The sequence below is a fragment of the Myotis myotis genome, unplaced genomic scaffold (genome assembly GCF_014108235.1).
Source record: "Myotis myotis isolate mMyoMyo1 unplaced genomic scaffold, mMyoMyo1.p scaffold_m19_p_16, whole genome shotgun sequence".
NCBI lineage: Eukaryota > Metazoa > Chordata > Mammalia > Chiroptera > Vespertilionidae > Myotis > Myotis myotis.
Window position 1 is genome coordinate 17,889,255 of NW_023416320.1, and position 16,696 is coordinate 17,905,950.

General features: G+C 46.2%; 1 protein-coding gene across 4 annotated transcripts in view; it reads right to left on the reverse strand.

The window, feature by feature from the left end:
* Positions 1 to 1,617: 1,617 nt before the first annotated feature.
* Positions 1,618 to 16,696, reverse strand: part of SYBU (syntabulin) — a 75,661-nt gene continuing 60,582 nt past the window's right edge. For all 4 annotated transcript variants that reach the window (XM_036338096.1, XM_036338095.1, XM_036338094.1 and 1 more), the window contains 4 exons: positions 13,278 to 13,380; positions 7,240 to 7,443; positions 5,781 to 5,930; positions 1,618 to 3,449 (listed from right to left, as the gene is read on the reverse strand). In XM_036338096.1, coding sequence (XP_036193989.1) covers positions 2,345 to 3,449; positions 5,781 to 5,930; positions 7,240 to 7,443; positions 13,278 to 13,380 — 1,562 coding nt within the window. In that variant the 3' untranslated portion in view covers positions 1,618 to 2,344. The remainder of the gene's footprint in view (positions 3,450 to 5,780; positions 5,931 to 7,239; positions 7,444 to 13,277; positions 13,381 to 16,696) is intronic.

Sequence of the window (16,696 nt, forward strand, 5' to 3'; positions counted from 1 at the left end):
AATAGATATCTAAATGGTCTCCCTGCTTCTGCTGCTCCTGCCTGCTTATTATGCAGCCAGAAAGAAGGGGGGGGGGGCGTAAAGAGGAAAAAGGAAGGGGGGGGGTAGCCAGCGGGGGAAGGGGGGGAAGAGAAGGGGAGGAGAAAGAAACCAGTTTATATTATTGTTCTGTTTAAAGTCCATTAATATTCCTCATTGCACTGGGAATAAATTCAACCCAACCCTACCATGATTTACAAGGCACCATATGAACTAGCTTCTTGTGCACTTCTCCAAACCTCCTCTTCTCCTTCCCTCTGCTCTAGCCACTGGCCTCTTTGAAGACCCTATAAAATGTTGAGCCCTTTTCTGACTCTTGGCCTTTGCATTTGTTCTTTTTGCAACATTTTATTTGCCATATTTTCATGTGACAGGCTCTTTTTCACCCATCAGCGCTAATTTTCCTTTCCTTCACCTTGTTTATTTCCTTGGAAGCACTTACCGCTATTTAAAATGATCTTGCTGACATATTTTATGTCTTTCACAGGCAGAATCTAAGACCTCTCAAGGGAGAAACAGTATCCTCCACCACTGAAGACCAAGCCAGTAAAGTGCCTAGCATGTGAGTACCCAATAAGAATTTGTTGGATAAATTATTTCATTTAACAGCTATTGCTAGAATCCCTACTGTTAAGTCGATGCTGAGAGGAACCAGGCTGAATGAAGTTACAAAACAAAATTTATAAATTTATTGTTACATCTGTGAACAGAAGGGCTGAGACAAGAATGTAATAAAATTTCTTAAACACTCACGTCTCTTGACCTGGCTCCTGTGGGCGTGGACCTAACACCTACTATGTGCCATATACTGTTCTAAATTCTTGACATAATTTATGAACAAAACAGAACACAGATTCCTGCCCTCAAAGAGTTAATATTTTATTGGGGGATGGGCAATAACCAAGGCATAGTAGATAAAAAATAAAGTATTAAAGGTAAAAAGTTCTACATGGAAGAAGAGTTTCTGAATGAGAAGTTAGGATATTCTCCAGGTCGCTTCCTTTTGTGTGGTAAAGTGGAAAGGTATTTGCTTTGCTGACTCTTGAAATCTTGGCTTCAGAGATGAATTAGGACATTCTGAGCACGTCTTTGAGGCTCAGCTCCCTCATCTGTAAAATGGAGTAATACCCACTTCCCAAGATTGATGTGAAGAAATGAATACAGATCAAATACTATCTCATCCTTCCCCAGCCACCTACCCTCACCCTATTATTCCAAGGGGAGGAGGGTGTATGGTCCTAGCATATTCTCCCTCTCTGCACCCTTAACATGCCTGGGAAAAAATCAATACAACTTTCCTGAAAATAGTCAACATATCCTTTCTGAATAAATATGTGGAAAAACAAGTGTATGGGTAATTTAAAAACAAACCAACCACCAAAGCTACTTTTACTCAGAAACAATGTTGTGTTTTAAAAAAATACAGGATAGGAAATCCTCACCTTTAATAATTATGTTTCCTCTTTCTAATTTCTTAAATTAATCCCATTTTTACAGACCACTATTGATAACCATGGAAGGATCTGCTACTCATTTAATCTTTTTTTATCTATTAAAATAAAACTGCAGAGATCATCATTTTATAGGAGGATAAAACATTTATTTAACTGGAAACACTAATCTTTATTTTCATCATGCCAAAGTGTCTGGTTACAAACCATTTCCAATAAAACACTATATATAAGAAGCAAAAAATAAGTTAATACACTGTAAACTTACAGACAGTTTCAATTAACAGATTTAAGAACAAACAAGCCATTTTTAGACTTTGGAGCTACATTTAGTAGAAAACGGCAAACACTCACTTTATCAACCCCAATGAAGACACTAAAGGATTAGTCAAGACTTCTTCAAACCAAGGGCGCAAATACATGTTCATTTTTGGTTACAGTCCCCTGCTATGCACAAGACCATCAGGAATGCTGGAACAATCACACATTGGAAAACAGCACGAAGCAAAGCAAGGAGATCGCATGCCGGCAGGACAGAAGCTGTCTGGAAAGTGCAAACTTTGCATTTTCTCTTCCTGAACCACCAGGGTAAGAACGGGCACCTCTGACGACACGCAGGGTCACGAGCATGCTTTCGACACCACACGGGTGGGGCTTTTGACTTGAACCAGGTCTCCATGCCTTTGAAGATACCTCCGGGCTGCCACAGGGAACAGGCTCCCACTAAACATAGTGCAAATCAAATACCGAGGAGCAACACGACAGAACAGAGACCGCCCTGGGTCGACCTGCTGCTTCTCCACCTGGCACCACACCTCCTGGGACCCACTGGCACACGGAACCACCACTGCTCTCTAGGTCTGGACGTGGAAGGCGGTGCGGCGGAGCGAGTGCAGGGCAACCACGCAGCAGCCCCGGAGCAAGGCCCCGATGTTGTACACGGGATCCGTGCCCCCCCTCTGAGTACTGAACACCCACAGCACGGTGGGCACCACGGGGGCAGCCACGGCCAGGAGATCCACCAGGAAACTGCGGCTCCAGTACTGCCTCCCCACGACCCCCGGGGCCCGTGGGATGATGCCGTCCAGCCTTTCTTCTGTGCTACCTGCGAAATCCAGCTCTCTCATGAGGCGATCTGCAGGAGCTTGCGCCTCCACCGTGGCGTCTGGGGTCTCCACGGGAGACAAAAGGATGGCTGAGTTTGGATTCTTTGGAGTTAAATCAACCATCAATGCGGAGATGGACTCCGGGAAGCTTTCTGTGGAATCAGCTGCGGACTCAGAAGGCGATGCTGAGCCCCAGGCACAGGGGTCCTGGAGCTGGAGCACGTACTGAATGAGCTCGGAGACCGCGGGGCTGTAGGGCACCACGTCGGTCTGCACAGCCTGCTCCACCACCACACGGCCCACCTCTGGACCCACCTCCGTGGGGATGATCGCCAGGACCTTTGCCCCAGGGGTGCAATGCAGCAGCTCCAGGTCGCCAGCCTGGGTGGCAGTGGCCATCGCCAGCTCATCCAACAAATCCGAGCCATCCACCATGCTGTCTCCCACCAGCAGCTCACTGTCCGCCCCTTCCTCTGTGACCTGCTCTTCCGCGGACAGCCCATCTGCCGTCCGGCCAACAGGGGTGTCTCGGGGGAAGCTTTTCTCCGGGGAATCGCAGGAGAAGTCCAGGCACAGCTCATCCCTCAGGGAGCCACTGTGCGCCAGCTCCATGCTCTGCAGGAGGGACTCCAGCTTCCTGTTCTGAATGTTGATGTCCACGAAGTATTTCTGAATGCCTTTGTCTTTATCGGCCAGGCTGCTCCTCATGGTCTCGATGACCTGTTTGAGCTGTTTGATCTCTTTCCTGGCCTCCTTGAGGGCCAACTGGGCCTCCACCCGGTGGCACTCTTCTTCAATCCAGTCTTCCCTCATCCGGGCCAGCTGGGACTTCAGCTCCACAATTTCTGTTTCCCTGCAGTGAGAAGAGGAGCAGACCCATGAGGCTGAGAAAAATGTCATCTCTGAGCCAGCTGACACACAGGCAAATGACCAAGCTCTTCCACTTGAAACACAGACTTAATTAAATCAGTTTTGACATTTTTTCTTTCCCAGGTTAATACCCATAAATAAGCCCACCCCCAACTGTAAAATAGCTAAAACAATTCTAGTACAGGGGTCCTCAAACTACGGCCCGCGGGCCACATGCAAATACAAATATTGTATTTGTTCCCGTTTTGTTTTTTTACTTCAAAATAAGATATGTGCAGTGTGCATAGGAATTTGTTCATAGTTTTTTTTAAAACTATAGTCCGGCCCTCCAACGGTCTGAGGGACAGTGAACTCGCCCCCTGTTTAAAAAGTTTGAGGACCCCTGTTCTAGTAACTAGAATCAGAATAAAAAGCACTCCTATTGTTTTTTCCCCTCTTTTTGGAGCATCACTACATGTCAGACACTGCATTAAGTATTTTACAAGCATTATACCTTATTTAATACTTAATATTTGAGCCCAGCTGGCATGGCTCAGTGGTTGAGTGTTGACCTATGAACCAGGAGGTCATGGTTCGATTCCTGGTCAGGGCACATGCCCGAGTTGTGGTCTCGATCCCCAGTAGGGGGTGTGCAGGAGGCAGTCAGCTGATGATTCTCTCTCATCATTGATGTTTCTTTCTCTCTCCCTCTCTCTTCCTCTCTGCAATCAATAAAAATATATTTAAAAAGACCAACCTTAATATTTGAAAATTTATTATTAGAACATATTAGAGTCTCTCAGTTATCCTTTTATATACTTACTAGAGGCCTGGTGTACAAAATTTGTGCATGGGTAGGGTCTCTAGGCCTGGCTGGCAATCAGGGCTGATCGGGCTTTCCTTCATTCTGTGCCACCTCCTGGTGGTCAGTGCAGGTCATAGTGAGCAACTGAACTTCCAGTCTCACGGTCAAACACCCAAGGGGACACTTTGCATATTAGCCTTTAATATATATATAGGTAGTTTGTGGAAGGAAAGTCCATGCCACTTTTAAAAATATATACATATTGTTATTGATTTCAGAGAGGAAGGGAGAGGGAGAGAGAGATAGAAACATCAATGATGAGAGAGAATCACTGATTGGCTGCCTCCTGCATGCCCCACAATGGGGATGGAGCCCACAACCCAGGCATGTGCTCTGATCGAGAATCGAACTGAGACCTCCCGATTCATAGGTTGCTGCTTAATTACTGAGCCACTCCAGCTGGGCCCATTTCACTTTCAATCACCTACCTAAGAAGGCAGAATTTCTCTCATCATATTCCAGTGATAATCTTTTTTAAAAAATTAAATCATAAAATGATACATGTTGCAAGGACTTTGTGAAAAATTGATTATTCTATCTTCTCTCAGGTAAGATGATACCAGATCCATCCTACACTGAAGAGAATCTAGCCTATGTTTTTAGATCCCTTAAAGGACTCTACTTCAAGATCTTTGTTGAAAATTTCTTCCTTACATGTAATGCCTTCCTATGTCCACACATTCTCAGGGATATGAAGACCTGGCAGTGAGGATCTTGACATATCTGAAGAGATGTTGTCAGTTTTGCTGCTTTAAGCTTAGGCTTGAATTTTCTCCCTCCCATGACTGCTCAAACCCTCTCATGGTTTCCTCAAATCATACTCCAAAGACTTCCAGAAAATAGGGTCTGACTCCGGGCAACCTTACCCTGGGTTCACAGCTACCCTGGTCGGAGCTCTGCCCATCCATCCTAAAATGTTCCAGGGGAAAACCATCAAGCAGAGAATCTCATCTGCTCCAACTGTCAAAGGTCTCTTCTCTCCGAGATAAGATCTCTTAAGCATGGGCTGCTTTGTTTTGCTTTTTACCTCAACACTTGGCCAAGAATAATGAACCTCTTCCTTCAGCACAGAAATAGCTGGCAGGAATCACAGTGCACACAGCCATCCACTCTCACAGAAATAAACAGAGCTTACTAGGGGCTCCCTGTGTGTGACCCATTGGGCTGGAAGTATGGATTGTTGCTCTGAGTGTTCCTGCCATTTAAATATAGTCAGGCACACACCCAACTCCTCCTGTCAAAGCTGCTCACACCCAGAGCAGGTGGTCCCCTCTAACCAAGGAGGGCCCCTGAACTCCTGAAACAGCCAAATCTTCTGAGACTGAGTTATGAAATATGACAGAAATGAAATCACATTTCTTCTTTTCCACTTTTCTACAGTGTAGTTTCATATTTCATTTTATAGAAAAAAAACAAAACAAAACAAAAACAACTGTCCTAAACCACCCTGTGCGAGGAACTGGGACTCACCTCTCGTGGAGTCGGCGCTCAGACTCCTTCAGCTTGGTCTTCAGGTGTCTCACTGTCACCTCTTTCTGCTGCAGGGGAGTCAAATACTGCTCTGGATTTGGGGGCTTCACCCCATGATTCTCACCGCAGGACATGTACCTTCCAGACCGCCTGAAACAGCCCAAGTATCGGAATGTTACCTTTAGTATAAAAAGGCCAAGTAAGGCACAGAAAAGAGCTTGAGAAGAAGTGGCAGCCGTGTGTTGAGATCTTAAACTTCAGTAACATGTGACCTCACCATGAAAGGGGATGGCAATATACCTGCCAGGCTTAGGATGTTCAGTACATGGAATATCAGGGTAGTGTGTGGGGAGGGTGACAAGGGAGAGAGAGGATTTTCTATGGCTTCTGAATGATCTCAGACAAAATAATACACAATGGTCCAGGGCTTGCCTGCCAGTGCAGAGTAGCAGGCTGTTATGTTAAAGGACAATGAGTGAGGGCAGGCGGGAGGGAAGGAAGGGAGCGAGATGACCTAACTTTCCACACAATGTGCCCTTAACATCCTGATTGTTACGCGTTGAATTCAAATTGTTCCGAGACCAGTCCCTGGAGTGAGTGTGCTGATTCGGTGGGCAGTTTCCTCCTTCTGACGGGAACGAGGCTGAGTGTGTTTGGTAAGAGAGGTGCCTGATGTTCTACAAACCACCCAGAGCTGGAATCCAGGCCCCTGCCAGGCTGTACGAGAGCTGACTGATGAGAACAGACGCCCAGAGGAAGGGGCTGACGGAGGACGGCTGGCAGCTTCTTCCCTGACTCTGGACCCAGCCCAAGCCACTGCCCTCGCCCTGTTCCCCCTGAGCCTGCACTCCATCCAAGAGGGCCTGAGTCCAGCTCCCAGCCCTCTGTTCCTCCTGTCCTGGCCCTTTTGGATGTGCAGTTCCTTCTTTCTGCTTCCCCACCCCCATCCCTCAAGGACTAACTCATTCCTTGTTTGACCTTCAGATCTCATTTCAATTTCACTTTCTCAGCGATCCCTTCAGAGTGGGACCCCTGGCCACCTTTTACATACACATCTACTTGCAGAATAATCTTAATGAGTTGTTGTCATGAGATGAGTCAGGTCTTTCTTCTCCTCTGGGTGGTACACACAGGGCCCATCTCTATTGCTCGCTGCTCTATTCTAAGCACAGTACCTGGCACAATGTGGTACTCAACACATAACTGGTATCTAAATGAACACATGAGTGATTCCATTTTCCTTCCTACCCACTCACCACTTGGATTGCTGAAACTTAAGAGAGATTGTGGCTGGCGTTCTTTCTACAGCAGCCCTTAAACCATGAGCTGAGTGTGGGAAAGAGAAGTGTCTTGTTGCAGAATAAGACAGCGGATCAAGAGTTGCGTAACTATTTTTTAAAGAAAACTTACCACGTAGGATGAACCAGGAACCGTGAATTGAAAGATGATTAGTACTCACCTCATGATTGGGCTACAGTCACTTCCTTTGTAGGAGCCAGAGTTGCTACTACTTGGGGAAGAAGGCGCATAGCTGGGATGGATGTTGACAGGGCTCAGCTGATTCCTGCATAGCATGGACAGAAGGTCCTTCTCGCGTGGGGACGGTGGGCTGTTGCCAGACTTGTGCGATGAAGCTCCATTACTCCGCCCGTGGGGACCTCGGCTGAGGGAAGAGCATGAAAAAAAAAACACGTTAAGCCCTAACTGGTTTGGCTCAGTGGATAGAGCATCAGCCTGCGGACTCAAGGGTCCCAGGTTCGATTCCGGTCAAGGGCATGTACCTTGGTTGAGGGCACATACCCTGTGGGGAGTGTGCAGGAGGCAGCTGATCGATGTCTCTCTCATCGATGTTTCTAACTCTCTATCCCTCTCCCTTCCTCTCTGTAAAAAATCAATAAAATATATTTTTTAAAAAATGTTAAAACCCTCGAGGCTATTGGTAGCCACCGCTAATGCTTTACTCCTTAGAGCTAGTTACTACTAAGGAAATCCAACTTACAGAGTTAGAAAGAGGCAATGTAATTATTGGTACAAACTGCCCTTGTGAGCAGCTTTCTTCCCACCTGCCCGATACTTTCTCTCCTTGTGCCATTGGCACCGGCAACCTCTCCCTCTGCTGTTGTTTCAAATGGTTTCTGACCACAAAGCTTGTTTTGGATTAAACCCAGCAGCCTGCTCGGAACACAAACCATGTAAATATTGATTTGGTTTAGGTTCATTCTGGAGGCAGTTTTGAAGATGTGGTGTTTGTTCCAGGACACCTGTTTCAGCTTCAGGTGGGTTCAGACGATTGGGTTGGCTCATTTGGAGAATGGGGAAGTAGGGGACTGTCCATAAAGAAGGAGGAGAAAATAGAACAATAAACACAGCCCACATACATGTATCAGGTCTATAATTTTAACCACTTATTGTTTACCCTTCTCTTTCCATCCCCCATAACTTAGCACAACCTTTATCATTTAACTGCTGAAATGTTGTAACAGCCCCCTCTTCGCTCCCTGGCCTCTTGTCTTGACCCCTCGGGCAAGGAGGCTGGTCCTGCGGCTGGAGTGGCCTTTCCAAAATGGAATTTGAATATCACTGGCCTCCCCCAAGCCATTCGCTGGCTCCCCCACCTCCAGAATAAAGGCCAAACTCCTTAGCATGTCCGCAAGGTCCAATCCCACCACCCTGTCCCACCCATCCTCTGCCACGCCCCGCTCCGCCCTCTATCCCAGCATTCCAAACGACTTACAGTTTCCTGACAATCTTCGCTCTCCAACACCTTTATATTTTTAAGCTTCTAAGGTTCTCTGCCTAGAATATTCTCCTGCCCCCTACCCTAAGCCTCTGGGGTACCCCCTACTTCGAAACTGATGGGCACCTACTCCAAGCAGCCTTCTCTGGATTCTTCCTTCCCAAGGCCGGTGCAGGTGCCATTCCTTGTTGCTCTCTAATACTCTGTGCAAACTTCCAATGTGAAACGAACCACAATGCATCACAACTCCAACCCTCCTTTCCCGGGGGATGGGGGCATGCTGTGGGCAGAAACACAGCCTGGCCTTTCCTATCCCCGCTGCTGCCTGGCACACACTAGGTGCTCCCTGGATGACTGGTAACTGAATACACTGGGTTTAAGTCCTGGCACTTCCACATAGTAGGAACTTAACCTACGGGATATATGATAACTTCTCCTGTCCACAAAGTTGATATGAAAAATCAAAGAATGCATATGAGGGCATTTGGTAAGCTGTTCAGGGCAATTGAACTTAGGGTGTCATTAGAGAAGAAACTTGTTTCCACTCCCTGTTAATCTGGTTCCAGGGGAGCATTTTGAAAAGAGTGTTGGAACAGGACACAGAGCAGTCAGTCCTGCTTTCTGATGATCCCCCGCTTGCCATTTTAATTACCGCCGTGTCCAACCGACACATCTCAATGAGAAACGTGTGTGAACGGGAATGTGAGTGTGCACGTGGGTGCACTTGGCTCCCAACCCACAGTTATTTAAAATCAAACACAATGTCAACTAGCTGTCAACCCATAAATCACACACAAAGGAGACATCGCCACGTTGGAAAGTTAAAAGGTTCTTTCCTTTTGAAATCATGCAAATGGACTCGGTCTCCTCTTCCTGAAAAGGGGGCGCTTTATGGAGAACAGATGGGCTGATGGCTTTGTGACAAACCAACTTGAGCAGCCCCGGGGGTGGGAGGGCCTCGGGAGTAGCTGCAGAGAACATGCACCCTGGCTTGGATTTGCTTCTTCATACGTCCCTTCCAGGCCTGGCACCAACTGGCCTGACCGCTTCTTACTGTGGCTGTGAGGAGTTTGGAGGATTAGCCATTACAAGTCAGGGCAGACAGGAAGGAACTCGCCCTAATTGTGACCTGGGGAATCCTCTTGAGTCAGCCTTCACCACGGACCTCCTGTGACTCCAGCCCTGTTCCTGGTGCTTTATGAACACTGTTTCATGTAACTGACCGTCATGCTGGATATAAAGCTGGTACAGAGGTTATCTCCCTTGTGTGATCAGTGAAATACTCCGTGATGTACTCAGTAAGTAACTGAGGCTCCGAGAGAGAGAAAAAAACAAACAAAACCCACAAACAAACAAAAAACTGGCTCAAGAGCACAGAGCTGAACGGGGAATGAAATCCAGGTCTTTTCACGCTACAGAAATGCCTCCTACTTTACCCAAGTGGAATATACTGTTTTGAGCTTGTACACAGGTACATTAGGGACTGGCTATCTATGTGGTTATTACCTGAAGAATTTGCCTCTGCCTTCTTCAGTGTAGTATGTGACTAAGACACACATCCAATTAGATGGGGTTTTGTAAGAACTCATCTGCTCTACAGACGAAAGCAAAAACTCTTAAGCTATTAAACATGACTGAAGTACAATCAAGCCTTCAAATATATTCACATGCATTTCAGGAAATGAATGACTAGACTGTAACAGCTAACTTTTTTTTAAGAGAAAGTACATACTTAAAAATGTCTCTTCTGTTCCTTACATTTAGTTTAATCCAAAGTCATCATGGATGATGATAAAACATTTGGAAGGAGAAGCAGGGATTCCATATTGGTCGTGGCTGTGAATAGGCAAACCCAATGCTACCCCTCCTCAGCCCACCTAACCTCCCTGGTTTGGTGAACAAGAATGAAGTCCACAGGGGAGAGATAGAACTCTGCTGACCCCACCCCAGGCCTGCAAGCATGAGTAGGAAAAATGCGAAGTGAGAGACAGGGAGATGTGAAGATGGAAACCTCAGGAGGGGCATTTTGTCATGGCAGCTCTAGCAAATTGGAATGGTCAGCATCACCATAATCAGCACCACCACCATCAGCAACAGCAGCAGGAGGTAGATGCCATTATTACCCCATTTTCCAGGAGAGGAAACTGAGGCTCAGGGCCCTGGGTCATGCACCTAATAAACAGTGGAGGCTGAACTCAGGTCTGACTCCAAATCCCAAGCCCTTCTTTTCTTCCCGCTTCCATCTGCCTCTGATCAGATAGGGTTTTAGTTTAAGGAAGAGAATACCTCAGATACATCAGCGGAGTTGGCCTTCTATAAGAGATCATTTGCAAATCTCTAATGTGTTGTTTCTAAAGTCACCTATCAAAACTATTCTCCCCAACTCCACCTTGTCCCTCATTCCTCTCACCCCACCTTTGCCAATGTTCCTGCCATGCTTTCTCCCAGGAGCTAATTCTACACAGAGAAAATTCCTTTCTAACAGGAGGAACGAGCCAATTAAATAGATCACACGCTATTACAGAATTTGGCATGGATACTGGACCATTTACAGGAGTTGCCCTCAATGTGTGGATCACAAAGACTACGTGAAATGCTGAGCTATTCCATCATAGAAATCTACGCATGGTGCTGTGCCTGGGTCAGATTAAAAAAAGTGAGAGCCCTGACTGGTGTGGCTCAGTTAGTGGGAGTGTTGTCTGGTACACTGAAAGGTTACAGGTTTGATTCCTAATCAGGGCACATACCTGGGTTGCAGGTTCGATTCCCCAGTCACTGTTCATTCTCTCTCTCTCTCTCTCTCTCCCTTTCTTCCTCTCTCTTTCCCTCCCTCCCTTCATCCTTCCCTCCCTTCCTTTTTCTCTAAAGCCAATAAGCATGTCCTGGGGTCAGGATTAAAAAAAAAGTGAGGATAATGGATAGAACATTTCCAGCTTCATTTTTCCATCTACTAAACATACATCTGATTTGCACATAGTTAGATTTAGCTATTTTATGTTTATCATATCAGTTTTTAACCACTTAGAGATATGGATTCCAGACTAGCATATTTTCTCTAAGTCACTCAGCATTACTGGCATTACCTTGAAATTTAACCACAAATACAAATTCCTTTGAAAAGCTTAACAAATTTGGCAATTTGGCTTCTTCTTCAGGACATTTGTTTTTCCTTTTGCCTCTCTGCTCTTTGATACCTGTACCATGGGTATGGGCTAATTTCTTGAATGGGTTAGATAAATGGGTTATTTTCAGAGCAAGCCACATCTGACTTATACAGAGAACGTTTATATGCACCGTCCTGTGATCTCAGAGGCACTTTATTTCCAAAACAGATGGTGTTTGGGAACAGAATGACTGCTTTTTCGTGTGGACTTCACTCTTTTGTTACAGGATTGTCTGGCTTCAGCTTTGTTTTCAATAAACTCTACACTGTGCGTCTCAGGTCCCTCTGTAAACATCAGCCCAAGCTGCGGCTTCCCCAAGAGGAATGGAGCTATTCTCTTGCTGACTCCTGGAAATGCAAGGTTTTAGAAATGGGACAGCTTTCTTCCAGGAACGGACCTTAAAACATCGTGTAGTCCAACCTCTTTTGTACACATTTGGACACTGTGGCCCAGGAGAGCCAAGTGACAGCCCCAAAGTCTAGAGACAAATCACCCCCAAGTGCCTTGTGGCTCATCCGTCGCTTTGTTCAGGTCTCTGCTCAGAGCTCACCTCATCGCCGAGGTCTCCCAGAACCCCCCTATCTGAAACACACCACACATCCCATTACTCTCCCATAGCCTTTCCCTGCATGTTTTAAAAGTAATTATATCGCTTATGCATTTATTGTCTCTCTTTCCCTGCTAGAATGAATATAATTTTCATGGCATTTTGTTTACTGCCCTATCTCCAGAACCTGTCTCACAGTAGATGCTCAACAAATACTTGTAGGATAAGTCACTGATGGTAGCAGAGAATCTCTGTCCACCCCATGTGAAGAGGCTCCCATGTCCCCTGGTCTTCTCCCCTCAATCCAAACAGCATCCATGGCGAACCCTGTTGATGCTTACCGTGCTCCAAGCACTGAGCCCACACTTTACCTCTATCAGCCAATCTAATCCTAACAATGAACCTTATGAGGTGGGTATGACTATAGCCCTATTTTACAGACGAGGTGACTGAGGCTTAGAGGAGATAAGCAACTTGCTCGGGGCCACACAGCCTGTAGGTGAAGCTGCTGTTCAAACCAAGGTGTAGCCTGACCCCAGAGCCCACACACTTAGCTATTTTGCTCTTTTGCCCCTTTCTGTGGTGGCCACTCATGCCTATGGACGTCATACTTCCCTCACCCTTTCCCCACATAAATATTGTGATGCCCACATGGTCATTATGCTTCTTGCACAAAAATAAAGAAAAGGAAACTCAGCTGGAAGAAAGAAAGGGTGAATTCATAATCTAGATTCATGAGGGGAGGCGGGTGGAAACTGGAAGGCCAGCTGGATACCCAGGTGAGTACACAGGTGAGTGAGGAAGAGAAAGCGGGTTGGACCCAGAGCCAAGGCCGGGATGAGAGATGACAGAGGCCACGCCACGTGACCACAGGAGGACAGGTAGAGAAAACCACCACTTTCTAATCACTAAAACACAAACAAAAATCACTCACTGACCAGTAAGATATGACTGGACAGTCATCTGGGCGGCTCTATAGAAGCATCAAGTCCAGGTGAGTCACCTGTACAAAGGGTCTTAATAATCACAGAGCAGGAGACAGTGCCTACTTGCGTGAGAAAGAGGAGCGCTTGCTTCCCGCGGCAGACATGTGGACCTCAGGAGCGGAAATGCTGCCCGTGCTGCTCGAGGAGCTAAAATCGGCTTCACTACCTGCAAAACAACAGGGGGGAGAGGCATGAGGGGAAGGAAACCCAGGACGCGCTGGCCAGCTCCCGGCCTCCCGGGGCCCCTGGCGCCCTGCCCTGCCTTTGCTCTCTAACTCCGCATGTGCCAAGATTCCAGAGCTCCAGCCCCTGGGCTGTCTTCCCTGAAGCAGCCAAGAGAAGGCGCACACAGGAGGACATGGTTTCACAAGCACAGCTTGGAGGCACAGGAGGCTGGTTGCCTGCAGATGTCCGGCGTCCAGCAGACTACCAACAGCGACCCACGTGGGGGAGAAACGTGCGCCCGCCCTGTGAGTCACAGGCCCTCTGAGCCTCATCCACGTGCCGGCCCAAACTGTAAGCAACACGAACAGCGTGCTCGTCAGTCCCATAGTTCTTCCGAGAGTTTATCTTTGGGCTTTTGTAGTCAGCCAGCCTAGCCACACTTGCATTTGGCACTTCGGGGTCTGGAGATAATCAACCAGTTAGAAGCGGTCAGGAAGCAAGCCTGGGCTCCAGATAAGTGCTGGAACCGTGCTATCGGCTTATTGCCTTTCTCTGACTGCGGCTGCAGGTTTGCTATAAAACAGAACCTTAACGAAAAGCAGGCATTGAGTGCTTCCAAACAGAACGAAAAAAGTTCACAGTGACGGCACCTCTGAATTACAGGAAAATTGGAAAATGTAGGTGTTTTTTTGGGGGGCGGGGGGAGGTGGTGGTGGTGGAAGGATTGTTCATTAGCTTAGGAAGATCACATTGTATCTTGAGTACAGACTAGAGTTTGGTGTGTAATTAGGAGTGTGGTAGAATAATTAATATGGGTCCCATCTCCAACAACAACAAATACGTGGTTCTGAAATTGTAATGAAAATATTCCAGGGCTTGCCTGGGGAAGTGGAGGGGAGGAGAAGAGAGAGGCGAGAGAGAATAAGTGGGAAGAAGAAAGAGATGAAATAAAAGATGAAATTCCATTTGCTTTCAGGAAGCAAACCTAGGTGTACAAGTTATTTGACCTTGTCTCTCAACTCCTACAACACAACTCCTGACTCTCTGGTCTAGGACCCAGGGCCAGCTCACATTAGTGAGTTGAGGAAAAAATGAATAATTTAAATCCCCTGAGTTCTAACAGGCAGTGAACAATGATTATAATAAAAACGACGTTGTGAGTGCCTAGCAGGTTCCAGGCCCTGAACGAGATGCTTTCTACCCTTTATATTTTTGACAACTTTGTAAGGCAGGCATTCATCTCACTGTTCTGCAGTTGAGGAGACCAAGGCTGATTTGTGCGAGGTTTGCGAGTGACAAAGCCTGCCCAAATCCTCGTGCTACTTGCATGCACCACGCTGCATCCTTAGCAAGGCAGCGGGGAACGCGGGGACACAGGAGAGTTCTACCATCTCGCTAACTGGCAAGATGAGCCATATGTGCAAGATGTGGCCAGGTTGGCCCACTGCTGAGCAGGTCCTGTCGCTGACGGGTTGTATTACTAGTAGATTTGCTAGAGGGGAAGGTAAGCAACAGCAAGGAGAGAGATCCCTCTCCCGCCTGCCAGCACCTCTCAGGAAGTTCAGCCTCTTCTGGGAAAAAGATCAAGAAAGATCTCTGAGCACAGGAGACAGCAGTGAATTTCACCTCCCAGCAGAGTTCTGGGAGGCTTAGGCTGGCAATTTATCAAGATGGGCCAGGCCAGGTCTTCTGGATTTCAGAGACTTTATCTAATGATAAATTGAACTCCAGAAGCTCCCCGAACCTAATTAGTTGCCTCTGAGAAATGCACTGGCTAAACTCGTATTTTAGTCTCAAGGATGCACGATTGGTCGTGGTACCCAGGAACACACTAGTCTGGACACCCTCCTTCAACCAGCTTTGCATGCTAGTAAATGACCAGGTTGGTTCTTAAATCATAAAGGTAGAAGATTTTCAAAAATAGATACTGTGTGCCCGGCTGGCATGGCTCAGTGGTTAAGTATCGACCTATGAACCAGGAGGTCACGGTTCGATTCCTGGTCAGGGCACATGCCCGGGGTTGCAGGCTCAGTCCCCAGTGTGGAAATTCTACAAGAGAAACAGACAATTGCTGAAAATCCACTGTTTCCTCAAGATGCCTTTGATCTGTGGTAATTAAGCTCTCTGAACTGAAGGGACACTTCATTGCTACAGGAACTAAATAATTGACTCTTACGTATTTGCAGGCCCTAATGTCACCGTGTTCCTGTACTTTTTGAACTTATCTTCTACACATATGAAAGAGATTAGAAGGCTCATTCAGGGTACCCAATAGATGCATTCAGGACTATCTGAATAAGTAAAAGTGAAAAAAAAAATATGTTACTTCTCAACTATTTCAGTTTATGATTTGCAAAATTATAACTATTTCCAGTTTGGTTAATGCAATGTAAAGTCAATGCACTCTATTTAAGGCAGTGGTTCTCAACCTTCTGGCCCTTTAAATACAGTTCCTCATGTTGTAACCCAACCATAAAATTATTTTCGTTGCTACTTCATAACTGTAATGTTGCTACTGTTACGAATTGTAATGTAAATATCTGATATGCAGGATGGTCTTAGGCGACCCCTGTGAAAGGGTTGTTTGACCGCCAAAGGGGTCGCGACCCACAGGTTGAGAACCGCTGATTTAAGGGCTACACAGAAAAGTCAATTTTACTACATCACCTGATGTACTTTCCCCATTTGCTAAGCACGATAAGTTAAGAGGAAGGTTGGAGACCTGATCCCCCCGCTCCCAATTTATCTATTAGCTGGCAACACAGACACAAGGAAGGAGAGGTACTCTACTCATTTCCTTTAAACAGTGAATGCAACGAGGCTATTGTTGTGGATGCTGTAGTTCATTGCTCTTTTGGTACTGAAATCATACAAAGGGAGTACCTAATCTAAAAATACGGGCCCTGAGCCAGACAGGGCCTCTCTGTGCCTCAGTTTCTCTATTGTGAAATTGAGATGATAATCATAGCACCTGCCTCATAGGGACAGTGCAAGCAATGCATATATTCATATAACCTGATCTCCACTGTAAGCTTTCAATAAATGTTAGCTGTTATTACTCTGAAGACGTTAAAAAGACAATGTTTACTATACTATACATTTCCTTTATAGATAATTTAGAAAATAGCAATGGTCCAGAGGGGAACATGTAGTCTATAATTCCACTACCAAAAAAACCCAACTATAATCTTTTGACATATAACTCTTTAGAATTCAGACTTAATACACTATCACGTAACCTAATTGTCTTTCTTTCAATATGTGAATATCTTGAAAGCAGACCACATTTTGTTTCATTAGATCAATGAATATGGAGG